At 42.3% G+C, this 18,444-nt stretch overlaps 1 protein-coding gene across 1 annotated transcript in view; it reads right to left on the minus strand.

The window, feature by feature from the left end:
• Window positions 1-4,002: 4,002 nt before the first annotated feature.
• Window positions 4,003-18,444, minus strand: part of OLFM4 (olfactomedin 4) — a gene marked incomplete at both ends in the record, with an annotated part of 114,563 nt that continues 100,121 nt past the window's right edge. Inside the window, 3 exons of the mRNA XM_080364034.1 lie at window positions 4,003-4,796; window positions 13,713-13,866; window positions 14,810-15,022. Of these exons, the coding sequence (XP_080220160.1) occupies window positions 4,003-4,796; window positions 13,713-13,866; window positions 14,810-15,022 (1,161 nt within the window). The remainder of the gene's footprint in view (window positions 4,797-13,712; window positions 13,867-14,809; window positions 15,023-18,444) is intronic.

Genomic DNA, 18,444 nt, shown 5'->3' on the forward strand with positions numbered 1-18,444 from the left:
GTTTAGCTATGAGAATGCTGTGGGAAACTGTGTCAAATGCTTTACTGAAGTCAAGGTAGACCACATCCACTGCCCTGCTATCATCTATCCACCTCGTTATATCTTCATAAAAGGCTATGAGGTTGGTCAAGCACAACTTCCCCTTGGTGAAGCCATGTTGACTGCCCCTAATGACCCTCTTATTCTTGATATGCCTTGAGATGGCACCAAGGATAAGTCATTCCATTACTTTCCCAGGGATGGAGGTGAGGCTGACCAGTCTATAATTACCCAGGTCTTCCTTCTTGCCCTTTTGGAAGACTGGGGTGACATTTGCTTTCTTCCAGTCCTCAGGCACCTCTCCCGTCTCCCAAGACTTGGCAAAGATGATGAAGAGTGGTCCAGCAATGACATCAGCCAGCTCTCCATATCCAAGGAGGAAAGAGAGGAGGAAATGCTTTGATTTTAACAGCTAGCTCCACTGAACTACCCTCATCCAAAGCCCAAAATGACAAGTCTAAGGGAAGAAGTGAAAAGATGTATTATCCCCTCTTCTTGAAGAGCTCCTTTGCAGAAGGTCCCTCTCTTCCCACGTGTAATCATTGCACAGATCAGAGCCGAGTCTCCTGCCTCAGGTGCCTCAAGTTAGGCGATGTGAAATCCACTCATCAATGAAATTACATCAAAGTCCCTGTACTGCAGTTCCCTGTGTCACCACGCTGACAGATGTCCTCTCCTTTAGGCTCTGTGGCAGGTACTATTTATGTTCAATAGTGTTTATATACCCCAAAACCTCCACGGGGAGATGCCAAATCAATAGACCAAGAGCTGAAATATAGTCATTTCGTGCCTTTATTCCTGTGTTGTTAAGAGGACAATCATCTTTCGACAACTCTACAAAGCCTCTTATAACATTAACAGAAGCACAGCCAGCTGCCAGGGCCTCACCTCCCACACTGTCCGCCCCCCGGGACTCCCCCCACCCTGCCCAGGACCCCCTGCGAGCCCCCCAGCACCATCAGCCCCTGCCCCAGCGGCGTTGCAGCAGGAACAGTCTCCAGCTCCCCACAGCCCTGCCATGCCTAGCCATGGGCTCAAATGAGCCAGACCCACCCATGGGCCTATGTCCCAGCCCAGCCTCTGCCTGTGCCTGTCCTCAGGGAGGTGCCCAGTGGCCGGGGCTGGAGCTGCCCTGGTGTCCCCCCAGCTGGCCTGCTTCTGGCTGAGGCAGTGGGACAGAACAAGCTGCCAGACCCTGTCCTGATAGACCCCCAGGGGAGCCCCAGCTGCACCCTGACACCTGAGAAATATTAGCACTGGGCAAAACTCAGGGGACAAGGTCAACCTTGCCAGGATCAAAACATCCTGACCCTGCCCCTCTGCACAAGATATTTTAAGGTTTTATAAGTGCAGAGATGTGATTGTGTTTTATCTTCTGTGCAGCAACGTTGTGTGGTCACCTGAAGAGTTGGCCGCTGCCACTATCTTCCCACCTCTGGGCCACCTCAGTGAGGTCCAGCTGTAGCCTAGTGCCAAGTCACACAGGGTCTGGGCCACACCGCAACCACATGTGGTGGTCAGCCATGGCATCCCCATCTCCACTGCCACCATGGAAGCCTGCAGTCCAGGCCGACTGCTGTCTCCAAAGGGCAGAAGTCTAGATCACAAGGACCTGTCCCTAGGAAGGACTTGAGAAGCACATTCAATTCACCAGAATCAGTCACATACACGTTAACATCAACTCCATCCGTAAACGGTGGTGAGCTGAGGAGCATCAAGGCCAATGTCGATGGCATTTCTTGATAAGTGGAGAGCTGCTCACCCTCCATGACACACACATAGATGTAGAAGAAAAAAAAAGTATTTTCTTCTTCCTTTCACAGACAAATCCTTACTTGGGTTGTTACAGATTATTCACACAGCAGCCTTGTCTGTGCTGACTGATCAGATTAATGCACCAATGCCTCCATGGCTTTCAAATTCATTTCACAGTTTTCCAAGAAACAGATGCTGATACCTGATAAGTGGCAGCACCTGGCTTCAAAACGTGTCATCAGTTCATCAGCCTCCAATGTCTCAAGTAACATCTCAGCCTGGTGGAGAAATGTTACCCTCAACCAGCTAACATATTTCTGTGTGGAGAAATAAAGCCCCTCTTATACACTTGTTAACATACTGATTCACACCTTTGTGTTTTTCCTAGAGTTATTTAAGGACATGGAGCCCAAGTGAGTACAATACATCCAGTTTCAAATATTTGGTGCCCTGGCTTCTCGTTGCATCCCAGAAGTTACCTATTTGTCACAAGAAGCTTTACATGGCTCTATAGCACAGCTGATATTCTTTGAAATATTTATTTTTATTAAAACAAAAGGAATCATTTGCATACGTATTGATTTTGATTATCACAGGACACAGACGTGATTGCATAGGTAATAGAAGGAAATTAACAACATGAACTGCTTTGTTTGTCATTGTAGAGCTCTGAATTTCAGTATTCCAGCCTGCTTTCTGACATGATGCAGGTAAGACATTATTACAGCGCAAACACTCAGAAACTATTACATAAGACCCATATTAAAAAAAAAAAAAATCAAACACCATGTTTTCCTGAAAATAAGACAGTGTCTTATACAATTTTTGCTCCAAAAGATGCTTACATTTTACATGTATAGCTGCCTGGACACTATTAAAATTTAGTTTCTTAATGAACTGTAACTAGTGCTTATTTTTGGAATAGAGTTTATATTTCGAGCATCCTCAAAAATCCTGAACTATCATGCTAGAGCTTAGTTTCGGGGTAGGTCTTATTTTTGGGCAACAGTAGTTTGCCAAACAAGTAGTTTGACCAGATTTCTGTTTTCCACAAGACCTCTCACCTTGCTATAAGACAGAAGTACCCAGGGAACAAATTGGACCCTACACTAACAAGGCTCTCAGGGAGCTAATTACAGAATGGTAAAAATGCTGAGTAGAGGCACATTAAATAACATGGCTGTCATTTTACGACAATGCATAATATACACCTATTGGTCACTTGTGGCCAATAAAGTCAATGGGAGTATTTGCATCAGCTTACAAAAGCATAAAGGAAACTGTGTTTCTTGCACTGTACTGCCAGGAAAATGGCGCCATGGTGACCACAAAACATGGCTATTTTACAGTAAGAATATTCGTAAGGCCAGGTCTAGCCACAGGGAGTTGCTAAGGGCAGCAGATGGGGAGAGACAGAAAGTTGGTGAAAGCCTTGCTGCCAGTTTTGCACCCACAGCCTCTCTGGGAAGCCAGGCTGGTGCTATGGCAGCCTGGGAGACAGCTGAGCTGAAGTGGGGCAGCTACCGGTGAGGGACTCAGGGGTGGCTGTCCCACCACATCAGTGATGGTGAGGGCAGAAAGCTCTGTCTCTGCCTAGATGCCTTGTCCTCCCTCCCTGTGGTAGGACTTCAAACAACAAAGTGCATTTGTACCCTTCCTCCTGAAGCCTTGAACCAGAGACTGCTGGTTCTACCTAACAAATGGCTTGTTGTCCTCTCACCATATCTACTTCCTATACCATTTTAATCCTTCACTTAATTTCCCTGAGGCCTCAGTTCACTCAGATGAAGATCAGTGGAAATTCATTCCCAGTTTCTGTGTGACTTGCCTGTGTTACACTGACAAATGTGCATCAGTGGGTAGCTTCTCAGTCAGTAGGTAGACTTTGCCCATCAATTTCTGAGAACAAAATGCACTAAATCTATGCAGTAAATTTACCCTTAAAAGCAGGACAATTGTAAAGCAGTGAACACTAATAAACACCAATCAAAATCTAGAAAACTCGGTACTGCCAAACCCTGCTGCCAGCAATACTGCTGACCAGAGGGGGCAATTCCTGTAAAGAGTACAAGTAATATATATAACACGCACAGGTACAACACATCAGACCAGACGAACCCTAAACTGGCAATAACATTGTCTAAAGGCCTATCGGATCTCTTGTTTTAGTTGCTGCCAGTTTTATCACACGCTTATGTCACTGCGATACTAAGGCTGAAAGATCGCGTCATATCTCAGAAGGTAGCCATCATTGTAAACATACAATTTCTGATCTGCAGGGTTATAACTAATACTCTGGATTGTATCTAACTTTTTTTCCATAATGATACTAGTTCTACCTTCTTGGCCAGTAGCTGTGTCATACATGTAGAAGATTTCCTCTTTCCTAGTGTTCACTGGCCTTGTGGCATACAGAACACCACATACCATGAAAGCATTGGAAACAGATGGCTTGTACTGTCTTGTCTGCCAAGTATTTAGCACATCAAGTGTGGTCTCATTGAGTTTGCTAATCACAATGTTGCCCATGTTATTTTCTGTTGAATAGATTACCCATAGCCCACTTTCATCCACAGCAAAATCTAGGGTTTGCCATGATACACCTGCATAAGAGAAACGGTTACCGGTAACAGCATCTTGAAGCTCCTTCCTCAAAACCATGGTGTTTCTTTTTATATCATGCTTCACCATGTATCTTGTATTATAAGCATGGTAATACAAAAAATTATTATAAAGGGCAACACCACTTCCTTCCCCATTTGTTATTCTACTTTCATATGTTTGTTGAAACAGCAGCAAATTATCGAAGGAACTATAAATTCTGTAGTATTCCAAGAGTCTCCCATCTGTGTTCAATGGTGCAACCCAATAGAATTCATTCTCTGGGTTGGAGGGAGAGTAATCTCTACCCCAGGAGCCATATTTGTAGGAAAATCCTCTCCAGTTCAGCTTTACAACATAGGGCTGGCTAACATTCAGCAGTCCACCATGAGTGCAGCTACCTGCAATTAAAGAGAAAAAAAACAAACAAACAAGGTTTTCCAAATATCATTAGGAGAGAGGTTTTACATACTGTCACCTCTAGAGTGTGCTTACTAGGTATTAGCTCTGTAGCAAAGCACAGGCATAAATGCAAATATCTTCATGTCTAAAGGGCTCATTTTGGGCCAAGGTCAGCAACCGGACCATACTAAGTGTTCCAAGTTGACTCAGAAAGTTAGTAAAAAAAATACAGTACACATTATTACACCTATTTGGCAGGGAGGGTGAGGGATGGTGAAGTGGTGTAGAAAAGATAAGGACATACATCCTCAGTCAGGATTAATTCACAGAAAATAAGTGCTCACTGCAGTGTTCCAGACAAGGGACAGATTTCTGTTTCTACTCATTTGATGCATGCCAGCCTGATGCACTAGGAAATCCCTTGGAAAATACAATTTCAGAAGCATTTTAGGTTATTTTCTACCTCAGTGGAACTGAAAGCATGGGACATGGGGAAAAAAGAAAGAGGAGCATCTGATTTCTGTGTATTTCAGTGTGGAGGGGAAGGAAGGAGCAGCAGCAGCAGCAGTAATTCCAGAGTCACGTTTCAGATTAGCATTCTGCTGTCAGAATCACAGCTTTACAACAGTGCGTCACAGACACATGGTGCCTTCCACCTCAGGCCCTCAAAGAAATCTGCAGACAGTAACAATCACAACCTAGGAAATGTAGACAGTTATTACTTCAAGTTTTCATGTGAGGCAGCTCTAAAGAGAATATGACTTCAAGCTGAATCGGAAAGGCTCTGTTTTCCACATATCGACTACGAAGCCATTTGCAGGATGATGGAAAAATGAACTTAGATACTAGAAATACTTTCCTTTTACCCGTAATGAATAGAAGTGACATTCCTGATAAATTCCCAATATTGAAAGTCACTGGCAGAAAATATCCCACCACTCAGAAATGTCCATGGGCCTCTGAAGAGTCTGAAGCTGTCACTGGCAAAAAACGGCATGCTTTTTTCCAACTGTTAACACTAGGTTTCTGTATCACTGCCACAAAACTGACCCAAATATTTCATTGTAAGGATATTTTCACCTAAGGTAATGGAGACAGAGATGTCAAGTGACTGGCACTAGCTCACAAGCTTAGTGTAACTTCCGTGTTTCCTGCTTCAGTGGGGTACTCTAGCCATTAGACAGCTTTCCTTATTAAAGATGGAGTATAACGTGAATAGACCCATGTCTCACATGTCAATTAGTGGATAAATTAATGGCCACAAGTGTTTGATTTTTATAATACCCCACTCAGCACAGGAACTCCATGTAGCACCAGTTATGGCATCAATGATGGAAGCCAGACTTATATTTTAATACTTTGCATGGATACCATATCATGATTGCTTACAGTCTTTATGAAAAGAATGTCTGTTCATAACCTCAGTCATTTCAAGTGATGTCTAGCATATAAATAACCTATGACTTCGCACAAGGAAGAAGGAAATAACAGAGAGAATTTACCTTTTGCTCTCAGAGATGGTCATCCCTAAGCAAGGCCAGACAATACTCACAGAACTGAACTGAAAAGTCCTAAAACCACTGACAAAAGAAGCCTCAGAGGTACCTTCTCTCAAAGACATCCTAGTCTATCCCACAGCTAGAGGAGAATGCAGAGACAGACCAATCTGAAGTACTCTACTTGGAAAAAAATGGGAAACAGTATTTGGTGAGAAATGGACTGTTGCAAATGCAGAGAAATCTTTTTCTGAACTGCTTTGCCCAGGGCGGGAAGGTGCTCTGCCTTTGGCACAAGGAAACCTGTGTCTTGGATGTTAGAAATGTTCAAGCAAGAGGGTAGCGTTTGTGCCAATATGTAAAGTCAATTTGGGCAGTGCAGGTCTCCATGTCTCCTACTTTCTCAAAACATACTGTTTTTCTCCTTCCACTACATAACACCTCGACCTCTCGCAGTTTCGTGCTGTCTTGTGCTAGTGACCTGGGGGACATGTGATTCACCTGCAGCCTTCCCTCAACATCTATGAGGAAAGTGAGGAGCAGCTTTATATAAAATGTAAATAACTATGCTGAGCTAAATCTCCATGTCCCTAGGCCACATTGCAACTTCCTTGGGGTCAGTTTTGCTCATGGGAGCAGCTCTGCATGACTGAGTGCCCAGCTCATGGCAGAGAGGGTGACACAATTGTGAACAGCTCTGTCTCCTCCCCAGGCCCCTTATGTTGGGTTTGCATGGCAAGATTTTGCTAACCAGGGAGATAAAGGGGTGGCTTTTGTGAGAAGCTGCTTAAAGCTTCTCCTATGTCCAATAGAGCAAATCGCAGACAGAGAAGAGATTCCTCTGTAGCCCGTGGTGCAGACCATGGTGAGGCTGGCTGTCCCCTGCAGCTCGTGGAGGTCCACGGTGGAGCAGAGATCAACCTGCGGCCCATGAAGACCCACAGTGGGGCAGATATCTGCCTGCAGCTTGTGGAGGACATCATGCCAGAGCAGGTGAATGCCCGAAGGAGGCTATGACCCAAGGGAAACCCGCACTGGTGCAGACTCCTGTCAGGACATGTGGACGCGTCGACAGACGAGCCCACACTGGAACAGGTTTGCTGGCAAGGCTTGTGACCCTGCAGGAGACCCACACTGGAGCAGTCTTCCTGAAGGACTATGCCCTGTAGAAGAGACCCATGGTGGAGCAGTTCATGAAGAGCTGCAGTCTGTGGGAGGGACTCACATTGGGGAAGTTCGTGTGGGACTGTCTCCCGTGGGAGGGACCCCATGCTGGAGCAGGGGAAAAGTGTGAGGAGTCCTCCCCTGAGGAGGAAGGAACAGCAGAGACCACATGTGATGAACTGACCACAACCTCCATTCTCCATCCCCCTGCGCCACTAACGGGAGGAGGTAGAGAATTCAGAAGTGAAGTTGTGGCTGTGAAGAAGGGAGGAGTTGGGGGGAAGGTGTTTTAAGATTTAGTTTTATTTTCTCATCCCTACCCTGATTTGATTGGTAGTAAATTAAATTAATTTTCCCCAAGTCAAGTTTGTTTTGTCCATGACGGTAATAGTTGAGTGATCTCCCTGTCCTTATCTCAACCCACAAGCCTTCTTTTATATTTTCTCTCTCCTGTGCTTCTGAGGAGGGGAGTGATAGAACAGCTTTGGTGGGCACCTGGTGTCCAGCCAGGGACAACCATCCACACCCCTTTCATGTCCTGTGATCCTCATGGCTAAAACATGGGTTGAATGCTGCTTCCCTCCACACCACCGAGAATCGACGGGAATCAGCATTCTTGTCTTGCAGCAGATGAGCATTTAAGCATGCACTTAAGTGCTTTACAAAGGACGAGGCCTTGGAGCAGAAACCTCATTTCCAAATATAGCACAGAAGGAAGGCACTGCTGTACGGCCAGCCGGGCGGCATCTCTGGAAATGGCACGTAGCAAGGCCAGTAACGTGGCCTCAGCACTTGGCGTAGGTACCGACTTTCAGAGGTGCTTGTACCTCAGCACATGCAAAAGAATAAAGCTGAGGCAGACAGTGCAAAATGGCTTGCAGCCTGCCAACTCCATAAATCAATTTGAATTGTTTGGGTTTTTTTTTTCATATCTCTATTATGTATTGTTACCTCCAGCATGAGGGCTTCTTTCAAGCTGGTGACAGATTGAATATATTACTGTGCTTAAATCACAATAAACTTATCTCAGAATTAAATGGTTATTAAATGCTCTAAAATTCTTGATTTGTTTAGAAAAATATAGCACTGAAGCTTGCAGGTAGTGAAGCACTGCTAAGCTCATCTATATGCGACCTCAAATAATTTTTCATGTCATTAAGCAGAACACAATTCCAGATTTATTTTAATAATTCATACATTGTTTCATAAATAAAAAACAAACGTGTGTTCAGCAGAGAGACCTTTTTTTACAAAAGAAATAATAAATTATTATTTCTTCCCTTAAAGAGATCTCTCTGCTGAACACTTGTTTGGTTTTTATTTATGAAACAATGAATTATTAAAATAAAGTTAGAAGCGTGTTCCGTTTTAATGACATCAAAAATTGTCTGAGGTTTCTATAGAGTATGTGCTTGATTTTGATTTTCTTGAAAACTCTCCCAGAATTATTGCTTTTTTTTAGCAAAAAAACTCTGTGGTAGTCAGGAGGTGATCTGTCTTTCGCATAGGTTCAGAAGAATTCATTGTTGTTTATTTAATCTAAACTTGCCTCCCTGTCTGGATCTTGTGGGGAAAAAAATGCACAAAGGAAACAAAGTGTCGTGTAATTTTGTAAATATTAGAAGGTACTTGAAACGAATCCATATGCATTATTCAAACTTTCAAGTTTTTAACTCTTTTCTCCATTGTTCTGGGCCACTGATAAATGATGTCTTGGTATTTTTGCCTGCCTTTGTTTTGTGCTTATGTAGCAAATAGGTGAGAGGAGGACTAACAAAGGTACACACTCACATACTTATCCATCTCCCTACATAAAGAACCAGAATCTCAGCTCTTCTGTTCACTAACACTTCTGATTCATCAGAAAAGGAGCTGGCACCAAGTTGTCAGGACTGGAGGGAACCTGACTTGCTTGGCTAATCGGCTGCAGAACTGAGCATGAGACGGACCCCGTTGGGTCTTGCTTCACTCACTTCACTCTGAAGCACTCGCAGAGCACATTAGCTTCTCAGTCCAACAGTACAAGTGCAAATTAACCTCCAGGAGCCTCTCCCCACCAGGCAGATGCATCTGATCACAGAAGAGAAGAGACCATATGCAGCCAAAGATCATGAGACAAGATGGGATGCACGTTTAAAGGAGATCCAATGAGGGGCACGGAGAGCAGGAGAAGGTTGATGCTACACTCTCACATGTGCTCCCAAACACCAGATGTGCACCCTCTTCTCCCATCAGACAAACCACCGCATCCAGATGCATCAGCTGTTGCCAGCCTTACTATGGCTTCAGACACAGGAGATAGAGCTACTCGGGGAAAGGCCCAGCTTGGCTCCTACTGTCTCGTTGACATAGGAAGACCCACATAGACATCTTGGTCTTCACCAGTATCATGGGGCACAGACACAGGCTGACAGACACATCAGAGAAAATTTATGTTGTCAGCATCTAACAAGAGATGAGGTAGAGGGCTGGAGTTCATCTGACCTACATTCAGTCAAAGAAAAATTCAGGTCTCTCAACTAAGCTCCCTTCATTGCCAGTAGAGAAATGCACGTGTCTCCAGGGGAAGTTCAGACAGTCCTGGAGAAGATGCACTAGCCAGGTCTTTTCAGGTGCTTGTAGGCAAGTCCCTCTCTTGCATATGGATGTGTTCATTTCAAAGCACAGCCCAAAACCCTTAAAAAGTGCAGATACCTTGGGTACATAGAAGGTAAAATATAAGGTATAAGTGAAATCACTGAAAGACTCCATAGGACTGCCTGAGTTTCAGCCTTAGGCTACACCAGGTCTTCCTCCTGCTGACACCTATTCAGCGGTAACTTGAAATCCTTAATTTCTAAATGTATAAAAGCCAGAAAGAATACAGGTTTGGTCTTTTTTTCTCTTTCTTTCTTTTTTGCCGTTGAGAATTTCATCTGACTCACTTCTCCCTGCTGCCTTGCTCAGATCATTTCAGTGAGATGTGACAAAGAATCGGCTGCAGAGTTCTCAAAGAAGCATCCTAGAGTCTTTTCTCTCTAAACCTACCCTGATGCAGCCAGTTGAGACCAGCACAAAAGAAAAACAAATGGATAAATATTTCTTCCCCCTGGAGTGGTAAGGAGAGATATGCCAAGAACTGCTGCAGATAGGAAAGCCAGTGATGATGATGAGGATGACTAACTATACACTTACCCAGCCCAATCTCAGACACCCATCTCTCCAGTCAGACAGAACGGCAAATGGAGACCAGCAATTTCTTTCTGCTAGATTGTCTGAGAATGGGCCTGCTCATTCTGAGAAATATAGCAGCAAAAGCCTTGGGGGACAGAGTCAGAGGGGCTGTGTACTACAGCACGGAGAAGCAAGAAGCTTTAATTAAACTTGCCTTTAGACTCATGATCTTAGACAGCTTGGGGATTAGCCAAGCTCTCTCTAGTTCATGTTGCCTACCCAAAATATGCAGGAAAGAGGATGAAGGGGGAAAGAAAATGCAGTCTGAAAACAGGACAAAGAGTCAGTTTAATACAAACATTATAAATATAATATGAACTAAAAGCAGGGCAAGGCCAAATGGTTTGGCAGGAATTCAAGGCATTCAAGCTCGCAGAGAAAACGTATGGAAATTGTGTTCAAATGCGTAAATGAGTGCTAGAGAGCTCCAGAGGCCTAGGTGTGAGCATCCATGCAAAGCCTCCAAAATGACCATCTAGAAAATGCAGCTTTCTCACACATTTACTCCATCTCCCCAGGCAATAACATCTTCCTCCTACTACTTGTTTTCAGATACAGTCTGCAGAACAAGTAATTGCTCTACAAAGTTCTCTGCCCAGAGAATATTCCATAGAATCATAGAATGGTTTGGTTTGGAAGAGATGTTAAAGATGACCTAGTTTCAACCTCAGTGCCATGGACAGAGACACATCCTACTGGACCAGGTTGCTCAAAGACCCATCCAACCTGACCTTGAACACTTCCAAGTATGGAGCATCCACAACTTCTCTGGGCAGCCTGTTCCTGTGCCTCATCGCCCTCACAGTGAAGAGGGCTCCCGACCAGGCACACAAAATCCAGATATGCCAGTCCTCCATGGATCTGAGGCTAAGCAACACCTTGGTTATCTGTTCAGCTGGCATCTCCCAACAGGCAGGAAAGTTGACAGCCCTCCGCAGTTGCTCTGCCATTCCTTTCTGCCAGCCTCAGAGACCACCCTCACCCTAGAGGTGGCCATGGCAATAGCCCCACACACATCCTCCAACCTCTCTGGCATGCCTGTTGTTGTTGGCAGAAGATAAATTCACAGATAACACCAGAGGATGTTCTCAGCTGATGTCAGTGGTGGTAATTATCTGGAAGTCAATGGAGCTATCATTCATACCACCCGGAATTTTGGCCTTCTAGGTTATATTCTGCTCTGTGGTTCTCACACAATGCAAAGGTGCAAAGGTGCTTGAGCTAGCTGGCACACCAGTCAGGAATAAGGGAATGTGAAAGCAGTACCATTTTGATCCCAGATAAACTCTATCCATCTCCCCATCATGCCCAGAGAACCAATGCTAAATAATTATGTTGTGGTCACAGTCCTACGCAGTTACATTTATCCATCCCAGAGCCACCATCCTGCTCTAGGCATGACTTGCATATCCCTGTGTGGAGTTGCACTGTGAAGCACAAACCTCCCCTTCCCACTCTGTGAAATCTCCTACATCCAACATAAAAGCAGCCCCTTCCTCCATCACTCATGGAAGGACACAGTACTCTTGTTCCAGAGCTCAGTATTTTCTCACTGAAACAAAGGCTTGCTGTAGGCTTGAAGAGAAAGAGGCTGTTTCTTTCCACACACCGTCACTCTCAATAAATCAATGAGATGCCCTTCAAATACTTTTAAAACATCACTTTTTTTCTTTCTTTGCTGAAACGTTTTAAGCTCTTCCTTAAGGAGCAGAGAAGGGCCTTGAGATTTTGCAATGCAGGTTTTTGTTTCAGCTTTCTCTCTGACCTGATCCCCAGATGTGTTACTCGTGCATCCTGCCAGAGAAGTGCAGCACCTGCCCATACCACCATGAAGCCCTAAGGAGATCGCAATAGGAAAGACTGCTGACCCTAAGTAAAACCTGTATTGCTGCCTCTCACCTTTCCAACAAGATGCTTGAACCACCTGACCCAAAGGTGAGGAGAGGTAGATGCTGGTAGGTGCAAATCTGTGCTCCTTGCAAGCAGAATACCACTCCTCCCATTTTATGGGCTACTCTGGCTGATTGCTAACCCGCTTACATGAAAAAACAGGATCCTTCCCCTGGGTATTGTATACAACAGAGAGCTTCCTCTCTTATGACACTCTGCCAAAAGGAAACTCCTGTGTATAAAACACTCAGGGAATCAACAAAGTTTGATAAATCCTCCTGTCTTTTAGGAAGTGGGATGCTTGACCTGGCGTACGGGTGTTTCCTAAGTGGTTTGCTCCAGTGTCTCATATATCAAAATTCTCATACTACAACTCACTCACAATGTGATTTTTCAAACTGAACACACTACCAAAACAAAAATTATTCCAGTTGTAAACTAATTACCACGTGTCCTGTGACTGTTGCTGCTTTTATACGAACTACACTCTGGGAACCACTGATCTAATCCCCAGAACATAACCTTTAGTAGTTAAGAAAATGATAAAACCCTAGTTCTGCTGAAATCAGTAATAAAGCTCACACTTATTTTCCTGAGACCAGAATTTCCCCCCAAGGTTCTTGACCTTCTGATTTAGAGGAATCTTTTGCCTGTGAAGCAAAAGCAATCTTCATGCAAAGCTGCCTTCCAGAGCTCGCATACCAACAGCTTTAGTACATCAACTGTTGCTCATACATTTCCCAAGTAACATTAGAGCAAAATTGCCATGACACAGGTCACTTTCACAGGAACTATTAAAAATCAAAGCTGGCCAGAAAAAAAAAAAAAAAGCATAGTATCTAAAAAAATAAAAAGGTAATTGTTTTGAAAAAGAGAAGGGGAAGAGAGAATTGCTTTTCGCACTGCAGGTGAGAGGAAGATTACAACTTTTTCCAGTTGAAAACAGCTGCTGTGTCTGGAGGAGTTTGTTTCCTGCCCTCATTTTCCTTTTGAACCCGTTGATGAAACATTAAGAGCTGTCTGCTCAGTTTTTCAAAAGCTAAGTAGTATCATTACAATTGTATTTAATATTAACAAAGGAAAATCTCTGGATCTATTGTACTACCCATGTATTATGTTGTTTCTTATCTGATACGCAAGAGAAATGCTTACCTGGTGGGAAATAAGGGGGTACTGTAGTTTTGTTTGCATTCTCTTCACACTCTTTCAATCGATTCTGCAGAGACACTATTTGTCGACGAATTGCAAGGATATTGTTTTTGTCCATTGATTCTAGCTCACTTACCAGTATAGTCAGATTTCTGATCTAGAGGGAAAAAAAGAGGTATGAAAAAAAGAGAACAAGTTTAAATTTCTCTCAACTTTGTTCTACAGATATTTAGAGGCAGGGTCGATCATACCGTAGAAGGTGCTACAGAACAGGTTATAAGAACTATTCCTAAGAAGATAACTTATCCTGTTAGCCTGAACTTTAAATTTCCAGCAGAGGTATGTAACCATAAGGAAATGCTTCACACTCAGTTCTATATCATAATGCAAAAATATAGTGTTATTTTATACATAACACAAAAAATCCAGTGAGTCTTAGGCAAGTACTAGCTGTTATATACAAAAGCTACTTAGTCCACACTTACAAGAGTATCTAGAAATTTTATCTGCAAAGATAAACAATGTTCTCAATCACCTACTTGATGATCTAGAGGACAATGGAGAAAATTATATTTTACTTTCCATCTGAAGTAATTATTCTCTCTAGGTGAGTGATTAATTACGGTTTTGAAAATGTGATTTATAGTCTGCTGGGAAGGTGACAGTCTTTCCCTCTTCTTGATTTCATATTGATTGGGCCACTACCCTTGCAACCAGAAGCTAATTTTTTAATTATCTAAGTTAAAGCACAGAGGCTTTCAAGTATGGGATTCTATAAATTAATATTTATTATAATCATTTAATCAGCTTGTGTGCTTAACACTATGTAAAACCGTTAACTTTCAGGCAGGTAGTTGGCAAAAACAAAGAAGTGTCCATTTGTTTTGAGGTTCCTTTGCTTTTCTGTGTTCTATATCAGGGGGGAAAAAAAATAGATGTTAATACATTTAAGGTCAAGCTTTCTTTTCATTTATGCTGATGAAATGCTAAGACACCTCCACTGTAGTAACAGGCTACATTTCCTCAACCTAAACACTAAAGAGAGAATAGACTAGCTGTATATTTGAATCCTCTGTGGCTAATTAAGAGTCTGGCAGTACCTCCATATATATTTGCTCAACGATGACGTTGCTTTCAACAAGGCTGGATTTCAGCTGAGTGACCAGTCTGTCTAGCTCACTGATTTCCACTTTCAGTAACTGGAAGTCCAGTTCTGTGTACGATACGCTGCTGCTCTCCATGTGCTCCACTCTGATGGTTAGATTAAGGATTTTTTGCTGATACAGTGTAACTATTTTCGCGTACTCTCTAACCTTAAAGAAAAAAAAAAAAAGGTACATACCAATTCCAGGTTAGCAAATAAAACAAGCCTGTTTAACACCTTTATTACATTTCTGAGTAGCCTATGCATAACTTCCACATACTTGACATATGTATTCATCACATAAAGTACATAAATTAAAAGCTCATGACATACATAAAAAATGTTAAATTTAACCCTCATTTATTGTTGGCAGTTCCACAAAGTCCCCTCAGGAATGCCTGGGGATAACTGAAGGCAGAATTCTTCTTGCAGTCTTCATTTTTTTTTAAATTCTTTGCCAATATTGTCTCTGTGAGCTAATTTTATCCTCAGTATGCCAAGAACTTACATTGGTGAAAATTTTATTAGGAGATCTGCAGTGTATTATTTCCCAAAAGCAACGCAAGGAAAATGTAATAAAGGATTCCAAGTTTCTCAACTTGATTTTCTATTAACTCTGAATCCAAATATAATTTTACTCTGTGTACATTGGAATTGTGTCAAAGTTGGCAGAACTGGTTTGGGGTTTCTCTTCGGGCAGGGGGGAAACATTTAAACACAGTGTTAAAAATCAAATCTGGCTTAAATGAAAGTGTAAAATTTATTGCAACTTTAGCTACAGTAATTTACATAGCAGCTTTTTCAGCCTTTGTACCATTAAACAGTTGTCTGGATAAATGCATTTTCACACATGTATCTGCTGAGATAAATGCCATAGCACAAACATTGTGATGCACAATGTTAAGAATATTATATGGATTTGGGACATTCATTAGAAAACATTTGTTCCTTGAAATTTAACACTTTGGGAAAGATACATGATTTCTCTCCCATATGCTTCATAAAAGTAATTTCTATTTTCTCTTATATCAATACAATTCTATCACAAAAGGTAAGAAGAATCATTAGTCTGTTGCACCAGTATCTCCATATTTATACTCTCAGATGGTGTTTGTAGTTTAAGTCTCTCTTTCTGCTGCACTATGATTGCCACAAGTCTTACTTCTTTGACTGAAAGATTTTTAGCCCACATCATTTCAAATGTTCTTTCATTATCTTAACATAAAATGAAAGTCAGTATTTTTCCTTATTGGCTCTGGAATGGCTTCTAAAATCCTGTCATGGTGTGAAGACCTTGAACTCTGTTTTCTCCTTTTCGGGCAGCAGCCCCTGGGATGGAGACCCCAACAAACACACTTATCAAATAATTCCTTTTGATTTTGATTTAATCCCCTGTGTACCAAAGAGGAGGTATGGGAGCTCATGGCATGAAAATTCGTGAAGGGCAGTAAGGATCCTTTCAGATCATAAAATACTCAGCGGTGTGGTTCAAGAAGGAGAAATGTAAGTGAGAAGAGCCTCTTTTTAAAAGTATAATTTTCAATAGTGGCACAACTGCACTATAAATCTAAACTATGCCCTCTGCATGCATATGCATAACACACACCAAAAACAGGCTGTTCAACCCCATGCATTTAAATCAGGGTTTGAAACAGATCTTCTGCTTCAAACGTGTGCAGCCAGACTTTGAGCTGCTCTGATATAAAATGGCATGTCTCCATGAGCTGCAGCAGAAACACCCTGACTCATAACACCGGATGCTCCAGATCTCCCAGGTTGAGCCATGGTAACTTCAAGCTAAAGAATAACTAAGCTATTTATTACAATTAAGAAAAAAAAATTAAAAATAGCATATAAAGACATAGACCTTGCTCCTTGTGCCTAGCTGACAAGGACAGCTGGGATCCCTTGTCCTGGCTGTCACCATCATCTGTTCAGGAAGGAACAGTAGGAAGAACTGGACAATACTCTTGGAAAAGCCATATGTAGTTGGACCTCACCCTTTCACCAAAATCAGTTTGGAGTTGGAAGATATCCTCAAAAAAAATCTTCTGAAAATATTCTTCAGAGGTCAATGTTTAAATTGTGTGTCTGAAGTTTGCACACACAAAAAAGAAAGTGTGTACCATTACAGTCTGAGAAACATAAAGCAAGCCCACATCTGTACAAAGTTGCACTGCTATGTGAAGCTACTTACATCATAGAGACATTTGGAAATCTATCTAGGTATTAATAACCTTTCTCACAGTAATACTAATAGTAGTAGTGGTAATAATAACAATAATAACAATAATAACAATAATAACAATAATAACAACAATAATAACAATAACAATAACAATAACAATAATAATAATAATAATAATAATAATAATAATAATAATGCTATGCAGACCAATTCTACAAACCACTGAAATAAAGATTATTGTGATGGTTACTCATTAACAAGAAACTTGTGAATTTGAAGTTTTCTCCAGGGTCCTGAGAGCCTGGACAAAACGCTGAGGGCCGGAACAAGGCATACATAGTTATTTCAGTCCTGACTGCTGAGTGCTGCAGGACACAGACCTGAAGCACCTCCCACATTAGAGGGTTTTCACTCAGTCAACCATCTAGGTCATTTAAGGACATGTCACCACCATCCAGTGTAGTATAGCCAAGAGATATCCACACAAGCTGAGCCTGAACCAGCCCCAGCACTCTGCAGTGCTCTACACAGCCACACCAGCATCACAATGAACTTAAGGTAATAGCTGCCCTGGTGAATTCTTAGACAAATATAATTTTCTCAGCAGTGCTGCTCAAACAGGTCCATACTGCTTTTGCAGATAAATCCAGCACATATGTCAAGCATTGCAGTGCACTGTGTGGACATTCCCACCTGCTCAGGTCTGGTTTAGGAGTTTCTATAGTTTAGAACTGTCGAACATGATGTTGCTTGGTTGCTTGGCAAATATATTTAAGCAGCTTGTAATCCCTGCTCTTTTACTGCATCTACCTGCTAAGGACTGTCTGTTGTCTCTTGGCAGCCTGGCACAGAAATCCTGTGCTTATCCAATATTTAGGAATATAGATCAATAACTAGTACTGATTGCTGCCACGTTTGTCTTAAAAGCCTGAAGTAGGGTATGATGAGCGCACAGGGCATGTATGAGCCTTTTATAAGAAGAGAATGGAGCCATGTGTAGCATATGTAGGAAAAATATTCCACAGTTTCAACTTTTCCTCCTTTCCAAGTATTGTCACCCTCATGGCATGAAAAGGGCAGGAGAAATCTGCAATGCTCATTTACTGTGCCATTTATCTGAAACTGGTATTTATCAACACAGGTTTTGCAGCATGCAAAAAGACACTTCTCTAGCACATATTTGGAGAGTATATAAAAGCAAAAAAAAAAAAAAAAAAAAAAAGGTGCAAGATGAAGATGTAGAGGAGAAAAAGTGGCAGGACCGAGGGAAAATAAGAAAGAAGTGACAAAACCAGCTGCTCTATAAAGTCACTGGGCCCAGGAGACTGGCTTTGGGCAGGACTGACCTCTACAAACCTGTAAGGAGCAAGGTTGGCAAGCCGTCTGCTGGCTGACACCAAGAA

This window comes from Nesoenas mayeri (genome assembly GCF_963082525.1).
Source record: "Nesoenas mayeri genome assembly, chromosome: 1".
NCBI lineage: Eukaryota > Metazoa > Chordata > Aves > Columbiformes > Columbidae > Nesoenas > Nesoenas mayeri.